At 42.6% G+C, this 22,946-nt stretch overlaps 1 protein-coding gene across 4 annotated transcripts in view; it reads right to left on the reverse strand.

The window, feature by feature from the left end:
• Spats2l (spermatogenesis associated serine rich 2 like) overlaps window positions 1-22,946 on the reverse strand; it is a 174,474-nt gene that overhangs the window by 22,763 nt on the left and 128,765 nt on the right. For all 4 annotated transcript variants that reach the window (XM_013121137.3, XM_013121136.3, XM_013121135.3 and 1 more), the window contains one exon: window positions 3,303-3,361. In XM_013121137.3, coding sequence (XP_012976591.1) covers window positions 3,303-3,361 — 59 coding nt within the window. The remainder of the gene's footprint in view (window positions 1-3,302; window positions 3,362-22,946) is intronic.

The raw sequence follows: 22,946 nt of genomic DNA on the forward strand, positions 1-22,946 counted from the left end.
ATTTTTTTGAGACAGTGTCCCTTGCTGAGCCCAGAGCTCAGTGATTCAGATGGATTAGCTGGTCAGTGAGCTGCGGGGGCATCCCATCAAGTCTTTCTGGGATTACACATTCTCAGTGCTGGGACTACAGCTGTGCACCCCACGCAGGGCATTTAACGTGAGAGCTCAAACTTAGTCCTCATGTTTGTGCTTTACACACTGAGCCATCTACTCAGACCCTAGAAATGTTTCCTTGTGTTTATTATCGTAACATTTTTATTTCACTTATTTATTTACCTGTTGTGTGCATGAATCTATCGTGTGTAAGCATGCATATAGCACAGCATGTATGTGGAGGTAAGAGGACAACTTTCAGGTGCTTCTCTCCTTCTCATATGTGGGGTCCTGGGGATCAAACTAAGACCCATTGGCTTGGCAACAAGTGCCATTGTTTGGGGAGCTATCTTGCCCCTAGTCCCTTCAGCCCTGAAAAATTTTAACTAAAAATATTGATAGCTGTTTTTCAAAAATGAAAACTGAATTATGGCCAAAGTACAGAGGAGGAAATAAAAGAAAGAATTTCATTTAATCTTTTGCTCTTGTGCAAATGACTATATTGGTAGTCAAACGAAAAAGAATTGAGTTGAGAGGTTGCTGGGTTCAGATTGCCATTAGCTGACTCGTACGATAAAGTCTGTGTGAGGATGAAGAGCTTAGAATGCCCAGGTAAAACATTCTAAAGTAAATCCCAGGAGATAAATGTGGTTGTTGGGTCCCCAGAACACACCAGACCAGATTCAATTCTGAGAAAGGGTCAGCCGTCCACTGTGTTCCATTGGAGGAATCTTGTCTCTGCTGAAATTTCCAACCCATAAATTGTCCTGTGTAAGACTGCCATCGTGCACAGATTGCCATTTTACATAGATCACCATCTTACATAGATTACCATGGCATATAGACTGCCATTTTACAGATTACTTATTTACATAGATTACCATGGTATATAGACTGTCGTTTTACACAGATTGCTGATTTATATAGATTACTGTGGTATATAGACTGCCACTGCACAGACTTTACCTTACACAGATCACTACACACATGGATTACCATGTGCATAGACTTTACCTTACACAGATCACCAAACACATGGATTATCATGTGCTGGACTTTACCTTACACAGATCACCACACACATGGATTACCATGTGCACAGACTTTACCTTACACAGATCACCACATACATGGGATTACCATGTGCACAGATTGTCACCTTACACAGATCACCACACACACAGATTACCATCTACACTGCTACTTGTTGAGTCACTTATCATAATGGGAAGATTAAGACATGGGCAAACATAAAATAAGACCCAATATATTAATATTTTGTGTTGAATGTAGGAAAAGTTTTACAGTGATCATGACAATATGAACTTGCTATTTGTTTACTTACTTAAAAAAATTGAAACAGGGTCTCTTGCTAAGTAGAATAGGCTGGCCTCACCAAACCCACAGAAATCCACCTGTATCTGCCTCCTAAATGCTGGGATTAAAGGTGTATGTTGCCACATCCAGCCTATGTCCATTATTCAGTATCAGGCAAACTGTCTTTATAATTTTAAGTTAAAACATGGATTGATTTTTTTCTCTTACAGTCTGAAGTTGGCAGGTGTTGGCCTTTTTGACAGAGTTTGTAAACAGAACTGGAGTATTTTAAGAAAGTTTCATTTAATACATCTCTGTATTTGAATTATTAATCCTATACAAGTTGCTTCAGAGCTGGGGGATGTTTTGCTTGTTTGGATTATCAATGCATCATCGGATTCCTAAAATGCTTGAAAAGAGACAGATATGTAAACACAGACACATGCCCCATCACAAATATTTAGGCAGCTCTAGGTGACACAAATTTTGTTGTTTTGTTTTTCATTTTGTAAAAGTGTCTCATTTATTCTAGGTTGGCTCTAAACTCTCTATTTTGATCTTCTTGCTTCTGCTTCCTGACTTCTGAGACTATAGCCATGCATCACCATGTCTGGTTTAGGTCATGCTGGGAATCAAACCCAGGGCTTCAGGCATGCTAGGCAAGTGCTCTTTCAGATTGAGCTACATTTTCAGGTCAAACAGGAGCAATTTAAGGGAAATTCAATAACTTGAGTTATTTGAACTTAAAAGAGAATGAGTGTCTTAGTTTGGATTTTCTATTGCTCTGAAGAGACACTATGACCATGGCAATTCATATAAGGAAAACATTTAAGTGGGGTGGCTGGCTTATAGTTTCAGAGGTTCTGTCCATTATCATCATGACAGGGAGCATGGCGGTGTGGAGGCAGATCTGGTGCTGGAGCTGAGAGTGCTACATTTTGCAGGCAACAGGAAGTTGACTGACAGTTACATTGAGGGAAGCTTGAGCAAAAGAGACCTCAAAGTTCACCCCCACAGTGACACACTTCCTCCATTGAGGCCATTCCTCCTAATACTGCCACTCCCTTTGGGGGCCATTTTCTTTCAAACCACCAGAATGAGTTAAAACTACTATGAATGACATAGTGAGATTGTAAATTGGATAGACTTAAAGATGACTATCTTGAAATTAATACCTGCTTCCCCCAAGTCAATGCCAGGGCTGAGGAGGTAGCTAAGTCAGTAAAGTGCCATACTGTTCAGTCTTGAGGACCTGAGTTCAAACCCTAGAACCCACAGTAATTGGCCCTGGGGGAGCAGAAGCAGGTGGATCTCTGGAACCCATTGGCTGTCTAGCCAAACTGATGAACTTCAGGTTCTTGAAACCCTCTTTTTCAAAAAATAAGGTGAAATGTGGTAGAAAACACCTGAGGTTGACATCTGGTCTTCACATACATGAGTGTACATTCACCCTACACGAAGTCACATACACACATTGATACACCCACCCAAGCACACACTACATGGATTTACATAGGTGTAATATTAAATTCCTTGTCCCTTTAAACAAAATTAAGCTTAGTTTCTGTGTGTGCACGAAAGTCCCCTTGAATTTAGAGAATTCAGTAGCTACCCCTGACTTCCTCAGTGAGCATTCTGTCCTGAAAGCTGTGAAGGAGGAGCTGTAGCTCTGTCCTTCTGACAGACGGTTCAGCAGAAACACAGAGACAAGAGATCAGCCCGGGATTATGGAGCTCACCCATCAGTATTTCAGTGTGAATTGTAGGGTCTTGCCCTAAATTACTGTCAACCTGAGTCACGGATTGCTTCAGGTTGGGAGGCACCTTGTCACACAGTCACATACATGCCTTGGGTTGGAAGGCACCTTGTCACACAGCCACATGCCTACTTACTGGCTTCTTCTTTGACTTTATCCATTTCTGCCATTAGTGAAACTTCTTTGTCAATGATGCTGGGGAAAACAGAAACAAAAGGAACAAGAACTTACAAACTCTAACAGACAATGGAAACACAGAAAAAGGACTGTCATTAAACAAATTACCCCAAATATTTTTGTGTGACAATGCCAGGAGAACACCCTGTCTCTAAAACAAGCAGCATGGAAGGGATGTCCCCAAGGATAACACAGTGACATCTGCTGATTAAATCACTGTCAACACATCTGAAAAGAAAAGGCCTTTCCGACTTCCAGAACTGTATGGCTTTGCATTTAAATCTGGGTAAATTTTTTCCTTACACATTCCAAAGTTCCCAAACAAAAAAAGCTGGCACCTAAGTCACTAAGGATAATTCCCAAATGTCTCTATGTTCTTGTTTCTGAGATTCTAGCTTAGTAGGAGGAAGGCAGACCCAGTTCTGATGCAGTTAATTCTAAGACTACACTTGGACAAGTCTGCTCCTGGATGCTGCCCCTGCCAGCTCTATAATACAAGTATATACTTCCCATCCTCCCAGCACAGCAAGGTTCTGGTGAACCTATCCAATGCAGTTCATTAATTAAAGCAATTACTCAAGTTTATTTCTCTCATCCCAGCCCCAAATCTCCCAGTTTCACTCGCAAAAGCAACGACACATCAAAAACACCTTCTATATCTCTTCTCAGATTTGTCTTTAAATCATAGACATGAGCTGCACCTTTAATTTTCATTTGGTCACAAGTTATTATTATGTATCCATCCATCTACCATCTATCCATCTACCACATACATGCAAATATCTGAAATTTAAGGACTTTCTGAAATCATAACCACATTACTTTATCACCTAAAACATTAATAACAGTTTAATACTTCAGGTACCTACTCAGGTTTCTACATATTCAGGTATCTACAGCTGGTCCCTAATTTTTCAGTAGTTTGTTTAAACCAGCACCTAAAATAGACTTGCTCTTGTAAATGGATGACTCTCTTAAACGTGTTTTAATCTACCAGTTCCCTCTCATCTGCGTTCTCATTTCTTTTGCAATTTATTTGAAGGAACAAAGTTGTCCTCAAGAGTTATCCAAAGTCTGAATTTTGCTAATTACACTCTATGGCTTTATTAAACACACTCTTTTTATACTTCCTATAAAATTATTAGATGTAGAAATTTGTTAAGATTCAGGATTGACTTTTTCAGACATAGAATAATTTATAAATGTGTTATATCTTTGTGTGTGCTGACAAAATTATACAGTTACAATATTCCTCCAGAAGACAACTCTGACCTGATTTTCATCACCTAATGAAGACACTGCACTGAATACAAGACAACTCTCTTTTTGTTATTAGTAGTCACCAATGTTGTTGTCTAGATCAACACAGTTTGTAGGGAATTATGATTTGTATGAGTGTTTCATTTATTTACTGATGTCCTCTAGAAAGAGAAACTTCACAAATTGGGCATAGTTCAGGGTTAGAGTGCTTAGTCAACATGGCCACAGCTCTGGGTTTAATCTCCATGGTGTCCATCTCTCTGTCTCTCAGAGAGACAGACAGACAGACAGATACACAGAGAGACAGACATGCATACAGACAAACAGACACGGGGTGGGGGAGAGGGAGGGAGATTGAGATGACCAATTGTTTGGTTATCATTAAATATAGTTTGTATAGGTAAAGTAGATGTTTGGTTTTCTTTCTGTAAATAGGTTTTCAAGCTAGTTAGTCTTTTAGCATCCTCCAAAGGTGTCAATGAGTTTTTATCCTTGTTTATACTTCAATTATGAATTCATGTTATGGGTTTGAATGCATTGCAGTTATCATTAATTTAGATTGTTTAATCACCTGTACTTTCAAATTTTACAGTGTTGAAAGTTTCATTCTTAGTTATTTGCAAAATTGGGCAAGGTAAGAATTGGTTTGTGAATGTATCTAACCATTTGGGACTCTGAACAAGATGATAAAACCTAAGACTTGTGAGTGATGAGTGTCTGCTGTGGAATTCTGCTCCTTGCAAGCAGGAAATTCCAGTGGAAAGTGACATGTGCAGTGACAGGCTCTGAGTCCAATCCCTCAATCATAGACAGCATCCGGAGTCCCCAGGACACACATGGCTTAAGGTCATTGGGCTTAGTTCAGGGTTAGAGTGCTTGGTCAGCATGGCCACAGCTCTGGGTTTAATTTCCACGGTGTCCATCTCTCTGTCTCTCAGAGAGACAGTCAGACTGTATCATCTTCTGTATCATCCTTATTGACAATACATAGTTATGGTGACAGTGTCTTTTGGGAAATGAACAACACTGACATGTTAAATGGAAAGAAAGAAGCTTCTACCCCATCCCTGCCCCAGTTGGCTCAGTTCCTTTCTCTGAAAGCCTTCATCGTCTCAAGGTCTTATATAGCCTTTAAGCTTCATCTCTGCACAAACCAGCATATATTGAGCAATATATAAAGTGTCAGACTGTGTCAACAGACCTTGGGTTCCAGTGATTACTAAGTAGATGCAACTTCTTTTGGGAAGTCTACAAATGCCGACATAATAGAGAGAAGTGTGGTTTTGTTTGTGGTGCTTGTTTTGGTTTGTATTTTTCAACTTTCTTAGAGTAGGAACTTCCATTTTAGTTCAGGGAAACAAGGTTAAAGGATAATCTGTTAGGGAGTTAAGGTGAATTTGGAGTCAGGAGCTTAAACCACAAATAGCTAAACTACTCTGCCTGGAAATGTTTTGATTTTTTTATTTCCTATGGAAAGGGAGGAGAGAGAAGGCTGAGCACCAAGAGCAACTTCAGGGGTGGGGAAGTCAAAAACCTCCATGAGCCAGAACATTTCCTATGCCACTTTAAGGAATTTCTGTGGCCTTGCACATAGCAGTGAGATCTCTGTATCATCTTAGGCTTCGTGTGGATGGCTGGAGTGAGCATGGCACACACACAGGCTGGGTCTCACACTTGAAATTATGTAGGGGTGAACCAATGGAAAGAGGCAGAATCTGAAGGCACAGCAAGTGAAAGAATGTAAAACCTACTTGCACCCCAAAACTCACGCATGTCTTGAAATAGTCTTCAGATTTCCACAGAACACCGAAAGGTCAGCCAGGAAATCTCATTTGGGCCCAAGGGCTAGGCTATCCCAGCTGACTCATGGGTTGATAGAATGACAAGTCCTGTGGCCAGTGACTTGTGCTGCATGCTTGTCACAAGTAGAGTGACACAGAGTTGCATAGGGTTTGGGATAAGGTGCAGAGAGAGAGAGAGAGAGAGAGAGAGAGAGAGAGAGAGAGAGAGAGAGAGAGAGAGAGAGAGAGAGAGAGAGAAGAAAATGGTGATGGTCAGAGGGAAGATCTAGCAGCCATCTGAAGAGAACTGAAGGTTTTGAGACACATATGGCACATTTGGCAAGGCTGGCCTGGTCTTAGGTGGTCAGTAGTTGGGAGAGAAGCAGGCTATCACAGGAGGCCACCAGGCTCCACATAGATACCTGCCCTCACCACCCCAGTGCCTACGCAAAGAACAGAAACTGGAAGTCATGAAGACTATAGGCTGTACATGTTGGGCAGGAGAATGTCATAGGGAATAGGCTTTGCTAAGTTCTTTACCAGCTCACATTCATGCTAAGTTTTTTTGTTGGTAGGATTTGTTAACATAATATTGTGTTAAGAGAGTTTGCAAGATGGGTATCAGTGGTATAATACATAGCCCCAGGTGAAACACATATTAAACAAAGCTGGATAGTCTCACAGTGGTTGTTGGTTCAGACCTTCTGGGCTGGCAACAGGAGGGACGGAGGTTTACACAATACACTCTTAATCTGCTTAACGCGCACACTTGGGGATGTGGAAAAGCCCGTGAAGTTGACATCAAACCATGCTTCTATTCCCGTGAGTGTTTTAGCAAGGGAAGAAGGTTGTCTTTGTGTGTTTCAGCGCTGCTCTCTCTCTATAAGACTGTTTTCAAACTCATGCGCAGAGGCAAGCCCAGGGGTTTAGCTCTGATCTGACAGAAGCATACCAAGCACAGTACTCTGCATAATGAGGGTCCATTTGACCATTCCCCAAGAATTTCATCACACTGGACCTGCAGTACCTGAGTTTGCTTCCAAGGCATTAAGCTTGGGGAATGGAAACGGGTGTGACAGATGAGTTAGTACAGGCTAGTCTGTCCCTTGTAGGCTGCCAGACAGCAAGGAGCCAGCAACACATCATACTGAGCCCCAGACTAAGAGCAGGTCAAGATGGAATGGCCATGTCTACAGCCTTTCAAATGCCCTCAAAACCTTGGTGTCCCAGTCAGCTTTGAGAGTGATTTGATCAGGGCCATTTGCATGACTCAGTCTTCTCAGAAGGACAAGTTCAGTAACACACCAAAATGCTGCTGGTGACAACAAGTGCAGGTTGCACAGGGACTGAGGGTGTCTTGTCAGAACTCTGGCATGGAGTTAGCAGAGGGGAAGGATGGGAGGCCCCTCTGAGTGGACTGGCATCAGTGCATATACCACAGTCCTACTGGGAAGACGTCACACTTGCTTTTGAGGTCCTCCACTGTAGGTAGACATCAGTTTGCAGTTGTCTCAAGATGAGAGTCAGACCTAGACAGTACAGAGTACTGATTGACTCAGCCAGGGCCATCAACTTGTAGGCCAGTGCCACACAGAACAATCTTACTGAAGCCTCCCAACACCTCAGGAGGCAGGAAGCCTGCTCAAATTCCACCACAGAGCCTTGGGGGCATGCTCTCTGCCTCAAAGACAATGTCCCACTTCCTCCCCAAACTCCTTTCATCATCTAATGAACGTTCTTCAAATCTTTGCTTAACTGTCATGCCTCAAAAACCTCTAATTGAGTTTCTTTTAAAGATTTATTTACTATTTGTAGTGTTGCATCTGCATGCATGCCTACATGTCAGAAGAGGGCACCAGATCTCATTATAGATGGCTGTATGTCACCATGCTGTTGCTGGGAACTGAACTCAGGACTTCAGCTAGTGCTCTTAACCTCTGAGCCATCTTCCCAGCCCCTCTAATTGGATTTTAAAAACTTCACTTTTATGCTTGTATTCCGTTATGGGATGCTCAATAGTGGCTGAACTGTAAAGGAAGACAACATACCTATATTTCGGAGGCATAGCAATGATGGAACTTCTTAATGTGTATATTGTAGAACTTGCATATAAGTCATGTGTATGTAAAAATATACACACTTTTGGGCATGGACTGGCTCTCATCATTTATGAGATAATCTGAGGAATAAAATTGTAATGCCATTCACCAAATGTGGGAGCTTTGACACAGAATCAAAACAGGACATCTGCGGTAGTGTCTTCTGAAATGTGTGCTTTTCCATTCATCCAAAAGCCTAAGTACGGAGTGGTCCTGATTCCCAGTAGAGATCCTCGGTACTTGGCAGAAACATATGACTCTTTAATTGGCTTAGACTTAAGATGTATCTAGCATTTCTCTATCAGCAGAATGAACATAAAACCCATGCTAAGCTCACACGTTTCAGACATACCTTTCTTCCCTTCCAAACACATCTTCTCCTTTTATCTAAACAACTTGGATAATAAAATTTTATCCTGTGGCCATAAAAAAGCTTTTATTACCAAAGCAATAAGGTCTAAGGAGGAGATTATTGTGGCGAAAACTTGATAGTTTATTATATAGTTAACCGCAAAGATAAAGTGTCATTTCATAAAAAAACGTGCCCACTTTGTCTTGATTCTTCCTATAGGGAACTAATAGCAATGATAAAAGGAATCAGAAGGACTCTTCAGTCGTAATATATTTGTGGTTTCCTGCTCTGTGGACGACTCATCCTTAATTCTAGAGAACAAGGCATAGAATGATAAAAACAGCTTCTGGGAGCCTGGATGAGACACACAGGCCTGTGTTCTTAAAGAGCAAAGATGCTATGGTAGGCAGTCACCCACAGGACCACCATGGTTGAGAGCCTACTGGTCAACATTGAGGACTGAAAGCAGAATCCTAAAACAGAACTTCAACCAGTGCGGGCATCAGCTAGAACCAGATGTCAAAGAGTTAAAACCAGGCCAGTTCCACCTCTGATACTGCCTCAGGGAGCCTGAAGGCAGAGAAACTGCTCAGAACCATCTGATCCCAGACAATTGTGGCTAGGAAGCATCTTATGGATAAAGCGCTTGAGTGAGAATTCCCATAACTCATTGCCTACTGTGCAGACACAAACCGGGAACACCGGAGGAGAGGGCAGGGCGAGCAGGCTGTGTATGGAGCCTGTACGCTGGCCTCCTCGTGCAGAAAGGTGAGGTGCTGGGAGGGAAAGCTGATAAAGAATACCAAGGGAGTGTTCAGTCCTACTGCCTGTACCACACAGTGCAAGTGTGCAAATGAGTGACAAACCTTAATGCCAGACTTCTTGATATAAGAATGTACCCCCTTCTCTTAAGTTAGAGAAGAAAAATAATTTAAGGACAGCCCCACACTTTGGACTCTGCTCCTTATTACTGTGGTCCCAGTAGGACCCCGTGGCCTCTTAAATGGGCTGGAGCTGGGAAGTTCTCTTTGTTCTTCACTGGGGAGGGGATCTGTACTACTCAACACTTAGGGGTCTTTGTCCCTTGGATGAGGGACACTAGGGAAGAGCAGAACTTCCTGATATGTGAGGCCCCATGTACTTGTCCCATGCGTCCCATTTCCAACACAACTTATATTCTAGCCAGTCTTGAGACTAGGGCAAAACTAGTCAAGGGCTTCAGCTCAGCCACTTCTCAACTACCGCCGCTGTCAACAGTCTCTTCCTTGGCTTGAGGACTACAAATGCAGCAAGAACATGTGCGATTCTGTATTCCTAGACCAGGAGGGTCAGCAGCTCTAGCTGCAAGTGATACTCCCAATCTTACAAGCTGCCAACTTTCCATTCCTTTCTTCACCTTAAGAATCCTGTCCCCTCTCCCACACCCTGTGCTGGTTGCAGGTGTCACCACTCACTTTTCACTTCCATACCATACTGTCCCCAGAAGTCTACTCCAATAGAGAAATACCTTTCCTACTCACTTCCACTGTAGTGACAAGTGAATCTTTCTAAAGATTTAACTCAACATATCATTCTGTAAACACACAAAACCCACAGAGGTCTCCAGTGTGGACACCAGGGTGGGTACAGCCTTTGAGACTTGCCAACTCACAGGACCATCAAAGAGGTAAGGCGGCTGACTGTCTTGGCACAAAGCACACTCAGCTACAAGATCTGAACAACTGGCTCAATCTATCACTTGGACTGAGTTACCAGAGATGACACAGTGTGCTCACCTCTCTTAATTTGCATATTTCCTGTCTGAATCCTACAATGATGAATATTTGACTATATCATTTAAGCTGTGCTTTGGGAATGAGACATACAGTTTAGTTATATAGACTAACTTTAACACTTACCAGATTCTGGAGTTCCTCAAAACATAGTTCATTTCAAAATAATCCCACAGGGACTCATTTATCATCTTGGAATTTTGAAAAGGACAAGAGTTACAGAATCCTTTAAGTCTTTTAATCTACAACACCAACTGTTCAGCTAGGACTATGTGGCTTTAGTTATTAAGTGCTTTCTTGTCTTTGCTAATTATGTCTTAGCTTGATCTCTTTCTACGGAAAGCACTAGTCGAGAAAATAACCCCACTTCAGTTTCACTATAAAAAGAGAGGGCTTAGCTCTCCACCCACAATGAGGGATAGTTTAAAGCAACACTCTAGAAGAAGAAAGAAAGCTATGGATGCCAATTGTCTTATCACACAGGAATACCATCTGGACAACTGACAAACATTCTTTTCTATATCTTTATTTCATCTTATATGCTCATTTAAAAAGCTGAAAAAATACAGAAAGCAAGGTAAAATTAAATATTTCAAAATAAAACATAACAAGACAAAACCCTTTGTCTCATGCACAAAATAGAGCCAACCACTCTCAACAGTCTGTTACATTTTCTTCCAGAAACATTCTTGGAAAACCAACTGGGGTGGGGGAAGCTTTCTTTGTAGATGCTATCATAGATGTTGAACATCAGTTTCTTGGGAATGGAAAGTGTAAGACACCTCAGTGGTGCCCGAAGGATCAGAAGCACTGTCATATCTCTACGAGGCAGCCAGGCCTAGCCTTTACTGCCCCTGGCTATCTAGAAGATTTTATAGTTCTTTTGGATGTTTGGTGAAGAGGGGAGGGAGGGAAAATGCATACTGGGACCCTCTAGTCAACCATGCCACTATTATCTCCGTAACACTCTGGTCTACAAAGCTCCACATTGGGATGGCGAATAAATATTAAACTCTTAAATAGTACTTTCCTAACCTCTTGCATACAGATGAATGTCAGTGAATTTTCTGATCTGAGAGGCATGGGTTCACATTTCATCTATTGATGGAGTGTGGCCAGGGGAATCTAGCCCTCCCACATATGCTGTGGTCTTTCATGCTTCTGTTTCCTTCAGTATGGAATCTTCTGCTCCCCCATTTTTTTAAGTTAGAAACAAGCTTGTTTCACATGCCAATCCCAGCTCCCTCTCCCTCCCCTACTTCCCTGCCCTCTCCACCAGGCACCCCAGCCCCCCTACCCAATCTCCACTCTGATTCCCCAGGGAGGGTGAGGCCCTCCATGGTGGATCTCCAGAGTCTGTCATTTCATCCAGGGCAGGGCCTAGGCCCTCCCACAAGAGTCCAAGCTGAGAGAGCATCCCTCATTGTGGGAGGGGCACTCAAAGTCTATTTGTACACCAGAGATAAATACTACCCTAGGTCCCATAGATTACCTAGGCCTCCTAACTGACACCAACATTCAGGGGGTCTGAGTCAGTCTCATGCTTTCGACACAGCCATCAATCTGGGGACCAAGAGCTCCCCCTTGTTCAGGTCAACAACCTGACCTGAACCGGCCCAGTCTTAACTACTTTGCTCATCATGTCTCCCTTTCTGTCACTGGATTTCAGGAGTTCAGTTCAGTGCTTGTCTGTGGATGTCTGCCTCTGCTTCCATCAGTCTCTGGATGAAGGTTCTGTTTCCCAGACTCTCTGGCAGTAAGACTGTATGCTGGCACTCCCCTGATTCATGTCTAAAATCCATATATGAGTGAGTACATACCATGTTTCTCTTTTTGTGACTGGGTTACCTCACTCAGGATGGTTTCTTCTAGTACCGTCTATTTACCTGAAAATTTCAAGATTCCATTGTTTTTTCCCCGCTGAATAGTACTCCATTGTGTAAATGTACCACAGTTTCTCTATCCACTCTTCAGTTGAAGGGCGTTACCCGTCAATTTTCTAGTCTTCCTTCAGGAGTCCAGTGCCCCCTCCATGATGAACCTCATTCCATCAGGGCTTATTTCCCCCTTGCTTCTTCTAACCCCTCTACCTGCCCCTCCATCGCACCACTTGCTACACTGCATTCATCACATGGCCTGTTTCCCTTTGCACCCACCAGACATGACTTTTAAGGGAAAGAAATTGTCCCCATCCTTGGATATTTGCAGCAGTATTCTCCAACTGTGGTGTGCAGACTCCTTTGCTCAGTGCAACTCACAGAATGCAGATTCTGGGCCTTACCCGTATGGGATCAGAATCTCTGGGAAGGGCTCAGGTGCTCCTCATTCACAAGCAAGTTTGAGAATGTCGCTGAAGGCACGGTCTCTACCCATGGGCTGAACGGATGAGGAATGGGAAAGAAAGGAGGACAGAGGGAGACACGGCAAGACACGAAGGCAGGGTGAACTGCCTTGGTGGCAGGTGTTGCCATTCAGCATTGGGAGTTCCTTTATTTCACTTCTCTCTTCACCCAAGGGTAGGAAAGCTGTGGTGAGATTCTCTCATCTCACCCGGAGATCCCGCACATGCTAAACGCCTACCAAGTTGGAGGATACCGTCGAAACAGCGTCTTCTGGACACAGCAGGACTAACACGCACATCAACTCACAGAGACTATGACAACACAAGATCTGCACTGGTTCAAACCAGACGAAAGCCCAGCACTGAGAAGGGGAAGTGGACACAAAGCCCCACCCCTAACTATTCACCCCGAAGCTATTCACAATCGGTGCCTGATGGGAAAACCAGCTTTCTCCAAAGGAGTGTCACGGGGTGCACCAACCACACTTCAGGGAAGGCTGCATGCCCAGGAGTAAATGACCAACACAAAATGAACTCCATTTTGCAGGGGAGGGTACACTTTTTGTTTTATTACTTTTTACCTTATTGGTTTTTTGTTTGTTTTGATTTTCTTTCTTTTTGGAGACAGAGTGAGGGAACAAGAGAGGGGGACAGTAGAGCACGAAATGGGGTGAATAGGGAGGCAGTGAGGATCTTGGAGGGGAAAGAATATGGCTATAATACACTTTATGAAAAAAACTTTTTAATTAAGAAGAGCTTTAATTAGGAAGGCCTAATAACTTCCTGCCAGTGTCTCAGGGTAGAGGAAAAGAATGTTCCTAAACTTTATTCTAGAAGAAAGAGAGATTCAAGCCAGTATCAATTGTAGAGCAGGCTAGCAGTTTTCTAGAATGATCTGACAAGCTTGCTCACTTACACGGGAGTATTCATACAACCCACAGAAAGTGGTAACTGTATCTTGGTTTCACAGATGAATAGATGTAAGAAACTCAATTGGCTCCTGAGCTAGAACACAGGAAATGAAATTCAAACCCCATTCTGTCTAACTCCACACCACATGCTTCCCAATTAAGTGGTTAATAAACCTTGGAAAGCGTGACTTTTATTAGAATATGGCCTAGTGAGAATCAAGAGTTTATAGGCACTGACATAATAAAGCTGCACCCATGTAAGGAACTCTGTTACTTCCACTTCATGTGCAGTTTGCTGCATGATCTGTTGTTGTCTACCTGACAACTGTCCAGAATAACTCCTGAGTCCCCCTTCCTCATAGGTTAAAAACAACAACAAAAAAATACACACCCCAAACAACAACAACAAACCTCCGAAACCCATTCTCAAATTATAATTTAGAATAACTCTCCTTAAATACTATAGTGTATTATATTACAAAATCTTTTCTTTTCTTTTTTGACAGGGTTTCTTCTTTGTGTAGCCTTGGCTGTCCCAGAACGCACTTTGTAGACCAGGCTTTTCTTGAACTCACAGAGATCTGCCTGCTTCTGCCTCCAGAGTGCTGGAACTAAAGGTGTGCATGCTCCACCGCTGCCTAGCTGTGTTATAAATTCTTCTGTTCTATAGCTAGCTGGTTGACTGGCAGCCTTCACCTGCTGGAAAGATTCAGACATCTGTGCAGATTTCAGAACAAAAGCAGGAGCAATGCTGAGTCCTCAACTCTTATGGAGGTTCTGCTCTGCAAAGAGGCTACAGTGAAAGTGAAGTGGACTCCCAGAGACAGTCATGTGTGGCTGACAAAACATATGGCGGTAATCCGCACACAGGGCCCAGGAAGGCTGCTAATGTGAGGGTTGTTGATGCTGGCTTCCTGGGACCGTACCTACACCGAAAAGGCCAGTTCAGTACTTTTTGTATTTATCAGCCTGCTTTTCCTTCAACTGATTCATTCAGTCCCAGTAGTGGCCCCGGGGAAACATCTAATGCGGAGAAAAACCTGAGGGAGGAAAGAAAATAGGAAAAGGGAAGCTTCCACCTCCGAAGAGTGATCTGCCCCTATTTAGAGTGACATATATTCACAAACGAGGCAAGATCTGGAAGTGCACGGTACCTCAGGGACTCGCCACAGTTGCAAAGTCACAGGAACCTTGAGTTTCTCTGCGTTATGTGGTATTTGCCCTTTTCATAGTTTCAGAATGAATCCCGGAGCCTACTCCTGCTTATTACACTGGTGCAGAGTGAGGAAAAGGAGTCACTTTGGGCAATTTGTCAGCTAGATGGCAACAAAATCCATCCATATGGCTCTCTTGAGGCATAAATATATTTATTAGCCTCTTTTATTATTGTCTCTGTGTATCCTTTACAAGTGTGTGCTCATCCTCACGCTGTGTTCTTTTAATATTCTCAAATAATATGGACTACTAGGGTGGGGGAAGGGTTAGGCTTATTTAATTTCCTTTGTATAGTATCTTGTACAAGGTACAAACAGGTGGGCACTGAGAAAAAAATATTTGATGAGAAAGAAAGGGATTTGTGGGAAAGTCAGATTTGTACAGGTTTTGATCATTTTGAAGACTGTATTCACTTCCTGAGTGGAAAGACATGAAAGCCTTTTATTACCTTTTAAAAAGAAAAACACAATCTGAACTTCTGATTTTTATTAAAAACAGAATCGAAAACTGAAGACCACATATCCTGACCTCTTGATTTTGTTCTTCATTATGTGTCTAGGCTAAAAGCTGGAAAAATCTAGTAATTGTTTCATATACTTCTTATAATTAAATAGGGAATTGAAAGCATTGTACAATCATTATGTAGCAATGCCGAATAGCTGCAAATCCTCCTTAGGTCATTCTTGTGCTGGCAACCCTGTCATCAATACATCTTATTGAAAGGGACACGGAAAAGCATCCTTTTGTGACTCTACAATTACACTATGCCAGGAGCCGACACTCCACTGTGCACACTAATAACGCTCACTGTTTTTGCCACATTGGTTTTACAATGGGATTCCTATCCATTTCCCATGCTTGTATCAAGGTCCTTCATGGGATTGAACTAAATGCCAAATCTACTTGCTGCCATCTGTTTTGTGATCCAGACCAAATTCAAAGGTCATTTCTTTAAAAACCAAATATGTGTTACTCCTATCAAAGTATATGCAGCTCCATAATGCTAATGATTCTCTTAATTAAGAGAAGGTAATTAAATGACCAAGTATTTGTTCAACTACCACTGGACCATAAGCTATCCAAAAAGACCTTCTGCTTCCATCCAGTTTAAACAGAACAAGGGCTTGCTCACCTGAGTATGTCACTGGCATTGGAGTGTCTGGACATGAGCCATGTATGCTGGGAATACCAAGTAATATTGCTGCCTGTCTGAAGCCAAGGAAGAATATCCCCAAACAGGCACTTAATGGAACAATTCCCCACTGTACTTATCTTTACACGCCTCAGATCTCTGTCCTAATCCTGGTCCCCACTGTGATATTTGGCTTTATTGTAAAATGAGAAAAAGACTCTGGTAGAGACAGAAAAGGCTAATGAAAGTGACTGCTTGTCATTAGGTACAACCTTCAGTTCTTAATTTTTCCATTTTCTTCTAAAGACCGAGTTGAATTCTATAATAAAAAACAGACCAAAAAAAAGCAAAGCCTTCAATTTTCTACACTACAATATAATTGTTTTTCTGATCTCAAGGAGGCAAAAATGTAATTTGACCTTTAAAACGTGTAGCTGGAAGGGTTATGTTTCAGGAAGTATGGAAAAAATATTTTCCTACCACTGATTGAAAAGGGAAGGCTTTTGGTATGAAAGCAATGGGAAAGAAAATCCCACTACTGGCCTTGGAGGATGGGGTTCCAGAAGTTAAGATTCTCACAGTGTTGCCAAGTCTGTCTTTCCCTCAAGGAGGTACCTCAGAACACTCTGCTTTCTCTTCCTAGGGAATTCTTGGTATTATCGACATCTTGAACCAAACATGTTCTTGTTATAGGAGTATAGGAAGGAAGGAAGATGGGAAAGAGGGCGTACTTTGCATCCTTGGCTGGTTGGCCCCTGATCTCACCTTGTGCTACTAGAGGCTGGTAATTCGCCCTCCCTGCAACTGTGACAGTCAATAATATTGCCAGATCAACTGTCTCCTGGAGCGGAGAGATTCACCTACTGAGAGACACTGACTGTGTTGGCTTCAAACTGCCTGTCACCTCCACAAGATTTGCAACTAGTGATATTCAACTGTTACAAGACCCAAAAGAAAACCACCTGGATTTAAAACTAAACAAACAAGTTTTCATTATCCAGTCATGTGTTGACAGACAACTAGGTTGGTCCCAATTTCTTGCTATAGAGAATAGAGCAGCAATACACATGGGAAATTTGCTACAATAACAACAATGAAAAAATATATATGAATACTATTTAGCCCTAGAGAAAAATGAAATCACAAATTTCATTTGCAGGAAAATAGACGGACTTGCATAGGGGGTAAAAAAAGTCCTGAGTGAATGAAGTCATGAGTGAATGCATATGTTGACATGAGCTAAACTGGCCATGTTATAGACCCCAGAGCCTAAGAGCAATGGCAAAGCCTTCTCCCTAGGAGATGAGGCTCAGAGGGAAATGACAAAGTCTTTATTGAATGTTGACGGTGTGTGCAGAGTATGTCCACCATAGCTTTCTCCAAGCTGGGTGTTTAAAGCATGAAGACTGTTTTCCTACAGAGCCTCCTACCTAGATTGACTAAACCATCTCCTTGACCCAGCTGATTACTGTAAACCCCGCCTCTTTGTTTATCTGTATGCAGTAGCCCCACCTCCCTGTTTCACTCTATGTAAGAAACAGGGAGCTGCCAGGGTGCTGCGGGTTTCCCCTTCAGAGTCTAGCCCATGGGATCTCAAGTTTCTGTCCGTGTCTCTGTCATTTTCTTCACTTTCTCGCTGTGCCAGTCAGGTTCATCCATGCAGCCATGTTGAATGCCACAGATTTAGAATACCAAGCAAGGACACAAGCTCAGAAAGAAAAATACTGCATGCTCCCCCTTACACGCAGACACTAGCCATAACACACGTGTGGATGCGGATACAGTCTAACATATAGAAAGGTACACAAGCAAGGTCACAAATTAGATGATGAGGAAGGACCACGAAGCCAGTGGACACTTGAATCATGAAAGAGAATGCACAGCTAATTATTTTTCCAGTTCTAACTCTGTAGGGATTTTCTGGTGGCGGATAAATGCATAAAAACACAATCACTACTGAAAGTCCTAAGTCTAATGTGAAGTTCCACAGCATTTTCACAATAATTATTCTGTAGAGGTTCACTGAGATGTAGGGTCTGCTAATTTCAGTGTGTGAAGGGTTTTATTTTAAGTTCTTTAGACTCAAGTTCTAATTAAAATACCACCCCAAACAAACAAAGAAGACAAGACTGAATTCTGGGAGCACAGAAGTAAGTTTGGGTGTGATGACTTTGTAAAGGGGGGGCATAATGGCCCCAGGAGTGTTAACTATAATTTTCATATGTGAGTGTGGTGTGTGGTGTGTAAGCAAATATTAGTCATAGGCACTGTCTCTCTGGAAATACTAGCTACGCACAAAGAGAACAATGAAAGACCCAAGGAGCACAGAAAAGCCAGATTCTTAGCATTGTGTGCAAAACCTTGCACCACACAAAAACAGTGCCAAGGTGCCAAGAAAGGATGAGTGCTTGGAGCTTGTGACAGGAAGGGTTGGTCACCAACTAATAAAAAAACTATGCTGAATGATAAGCCCCCTGAAGGAGAAGATGGTCTTACTTGGCTTCAGACTTAGTGACTCGGAGAATGTACATTCCAATAATTTTACACTCTTTGGATATCCGAGGAGCAACACTGGGAATAAGCTATCAACCATGACTAGGTGATTCTGAGACACAAGCCTCACTGGTTACTTCCTGTTGGGAGGCCTCCTCAAGCTCACAGTCCGAAAAGAGCACAGCATTTAAAATGTCAAAGAGATGATGATATCTGGCTGGTGTGTAGGACCCTCTTGACAGTTAGGGGGAGAATATGTGCAGACAGGGTTTGCTTAGCTACCAGCAAGGCCCCAGCAGTAGGTAAGGGGATTCCAGGGTGCTGGTAAAAGGTGAACTTAGCTTAAAATACCTAGGTCTTCAGTTTGGATTCTCACACTAGAATTCATCTTTTAGTTAGGGGAAAGGGTCTCTAGAGAGCATTTGTTACATGATATTATGTCATTTTGGGTGCAGAACACATCTTCACAAGGAGGATGAGTTCATGAACTATGGAAGACCAGTAAGTTTCGATGATCAAAAAGAAGAAAGGAGATCCGTAGACCACAGGAGCTCTGACCTAAAGGGGGCAACAGGAAGAATCCCTGTCTGTGAGAAAGGAAAAGATGAACGAGGAAGAAATGAGGTGGCAGAGAAAGGGTAAGTAGGCTGCGACTCCGGATTTGACAACATGAGAGGTCTTCACAGGATCTCAGGTTTGAACACCTGGTTCTCACCTGGTGGCACCATTTTGGGAGGTTGTGGAACTTCTAGAAGGTGGAACCTTGTGGGAGGAAGTGGGTTACTAGGGGTGGGCCTTGACGATTTACAGCTTAGCCTACTTCCGGTCAGCTCTCTGCTTTCTGACTGCACATGTGATGTGAGCAGACTCTTCATGGTCTTGCCACTGGGCCTTTCCCTCTCTGATGGAGTGAGTCCCTTCTTAACTGTGAACCAGGACAAAGTAGTTATTCCTTGAAGTGCTTCTTGTGCTATCTGGCCACAAGAAAGGTAACGAATGCAGCCCTACTGCAGGAAGAAACACACAAGGCATAGGGCCAGTGTGGCCCCTCGCTATAGAATTTGTGTTCTGACTGCCCTTTTCATTTCAAATAAAACAGCTTAAAGTGATTGCTCCCTCCATCCCTCAATCTCTACAACCTCATTACCACCCCCACCCACCCTGCCACTAGTACACGGACTACTTTGCTGGCTCCAGACCAGCTTCTATCTTCCTTAAGAGTGCTCTTAATTAGATGTTAAATTGACAATAACACCTAACAGGATTTTTTATAGCTCTATTTTGGGATACTTTCTCTCTCAGCATATGGCAGAAATATTGAGTATTATTATACTTCCTCAATGTTTTTTCAATTTCATATTTTATTGCTCATTTTAAGCCTTCATAATCAACTTGGACACACATACACTGGGTTTGTGATGAGAAGCTAGACTAGTCTGCACACACAGCAATTAAATCTGGCAGCTATGATTCCACAGGATGAATATTTTCCAGCTGTGGTAGGAGGCCAGTCGTACAGAAATGCAGCCAGCTGTTTCACGTTAGTTCCTGATATTACTTTTTATGCTCCTGTTGCCAAGTTTATCTTCTGTTCAGACATAGTGGGAGAGGATTGTGTCATCTTGGTTACTCGCTCAGATTCCCAGCTCTTTCTGAGATGGGACTGCCCCGTGTATGGCTAGTTAGTCACATGGGACTGTGTCCTGGTGATCTGCCAATGTTCTATTTTAGCTACTTAGTGGTTTTCTTCAGTAACTGTACTGAGTAAGTGCTCTTCGTGACCTGCTTGGGAAGGATAAATACTCAACTCATTTGGCCCTGGTGTGTCCTCTGTAAGGCTGGAGGATGTAAGGCAACCACTTCCTTCTAGCTTCTTAAAATCACCATTCCCACGAACTTTATGGGATTTTTGGCAGAATGTATTCAAGCAGAACTCATGTCCTCAAGTGTGGCAAGTGGTGACAAAGTGAATTTTTAAAAATGTTTTACATTAAATGCATGCTTTATACATTTATTTTTTTCTGAAGGACACACAATGCCTCCTCCTGAGTACGTGGGAGCGAGGAGGATTGGGTGATCCAAATAAGGATCAGAGGGAGGACTTAGGAGTGAGACTCACTGACTCAAGTCACTGAGGGTCACGAGTTACTTACTGTTTTAGAACGAGTAATTTTTTTCAGAAACCAGAGGACGTGGTCCATGTGTTCTACATCTACAAACCCCTTCTTGTTGAACCCAAGCTTTACCTGTCTTTAAAATGGTGGTGATAGGCATACAACTCCCTCTACTGCCTACAGAACACGATTCAGCCATTGGTAGAGAAACTTCTTTCCCAAGTCTTATGTAGCCTTGGCATTTTCATGAGTACCACAATTCCTAAAATCCATCCTCCTCCCACTTAAGAGACAAGCAGGCAGGGGCGAGGGTCTGTCTTAGTTTGTGACTGTGTTGGCTGGGCTGAAGGCTTGTTTGGAGCAGAAGTGATGTTTTCCATTTGACAGAAATGCATGTAAATGGTATGTTTAAATGTTAATTTGGTTTTATTTTTAAGTTAGCACACAATTGTTGTGGGATCATTTTTATTAAGGGTTAGATTAGAGAAGGAGTATTGGCATTTACTCTGTAGCCGTCACACACAGTAAAGGGTTGAACCACACATTTTCTCCCTTGGTTTTGAAGGAAAGTGCCCTTTTGTCTTAGCATGACAGGGCTCAGAACTCATCTTCCCACCAGGTTAAAGTGCAAGGGGAATCCAGAGTAGAGAAATAACACACAACTTCTGTGGGTACTGGCTTTCCTGATCCACATTTCAGGAGTGAAAAGCTCGAAGAACCTGTTGTAAACCTCCAGATGCCCTGTGACCTGTGTGCTGTTCATTTTACCAATACACAAAATTAAGTAAATAAATAGCAGTCATAGCAGCTGGAGGACAGGGGATTCAAGGTCACCACTACACTTGGTCAGCGGGTGCCTGAGTCACTCAGACGGAAGGTATTACAAGGGGCTCTCAGAGAAAGGGGTTACTCTACAGAGCTACCCACCTGGATAGGGCACAGAACTCCCCTTCAGGCCAAGAACTAATCCCCCAAGACCAGGACTATCAAACTGCAGACCGCAGGAGCTACTTCACCCTGGTGTCTTTCCTCATTGTCCGAGTGACTGTATGTCTGGAACACTTAACAAATTCACTCGCTGGCCCCTACCAGGTAGTGTCTGCTGCCCCTGGTTCTAGACACTTGTTGGGTGGACTTACAAGCAACAGGACAACAGACTTAAGGAGAGATTGGAAAAGTTATAACTAGAAATTACTAAGAATTCTTATTTTTTCAATAGTATAGCATCTTTGCCATGTTTAAATAGTCACATGTGTCCTGGGAGTTGCTTTGAACAATTTAGCTACAATCTGGTCAAGAGGAAAGTTCCATGGACACCATGGCTGAGTGAGGGTAAAGGGTAGCTCATCTCAGAAGACTAGTAAGGGACTGAGTGGCAATTGAAGGAGACAATTTCCTGTTAAGTTCCGGGTGTCTTCTGTACCCTTGGGATCTTGTATGCAGCAGATGGCTTAAAATTCATGAATTTTAGATTAAGTTAGTGTGAAGCTTAATCCTTAGTTTTTACAACTCTATGGCACTGTTAAAAAGTGCATCAGTGTCAAAGCAAGGGCATTGCATGGGAGAATATGCAGAAAATACACCAAATTCTAGTATCAGGAGAAGTCAAGGAGATTGGGGGACAATTTCCATGGACCTGGGTATCATGGTTGGGTGGTTTCTTTCAGTGTAAGCACCTTGCATTTTGGCCTGGATAACTATGACCAAAAAGGGGTTGAATTGGGACTCATCCCACTGTCAACTCTGTAAGAAACATTTGACTTTGAATCGACAGTGACAAGACCATTTCTCCTGCCATGGTGGTTGTTATATAGAGACTTACATGTAACCAAACCCAGCCAATGGGAATTGGCCATTACATGTTTTGCTGGAACTAGACTCCAGTGCTTAGACTTATGAAGAAGCTAAGAAGGGGGATGGTATCTGCTACAGAGATGTCTGCCTAAGAATTAAGTCAAAAATAAGCAAACTAGGAGACTGTGGGAGATACTGAAAAAGACAGAGATGGAGGAAGGAAGTGAGGAAAGAGGTAGGAAGGAGTAGAGAGACTGGAAGGAAATGAGGAAGGAAGAGAGCTACTGGAAGGAAGTGAGGAAGGAGGAGAGCAACTGGATCCCAATAGTATAATATAAT

This window comes from Mesocricetus auratus, unplaced genomic scaffold, assembly GCF_017639785.1.
Source record: "Mesocricetus auratus isolate SY011 unplaced genomic scaffold, BCM_Maur_2.0 Super-Scaffold_100010, whole genome shotgun sequence".
Taxonomy (NCBI): Eukaryota; Metazoa; Chordata; class Mammalia; order Rodentia; family Cricetidae; genus Mesocricetus; species Mesocricetus auratus.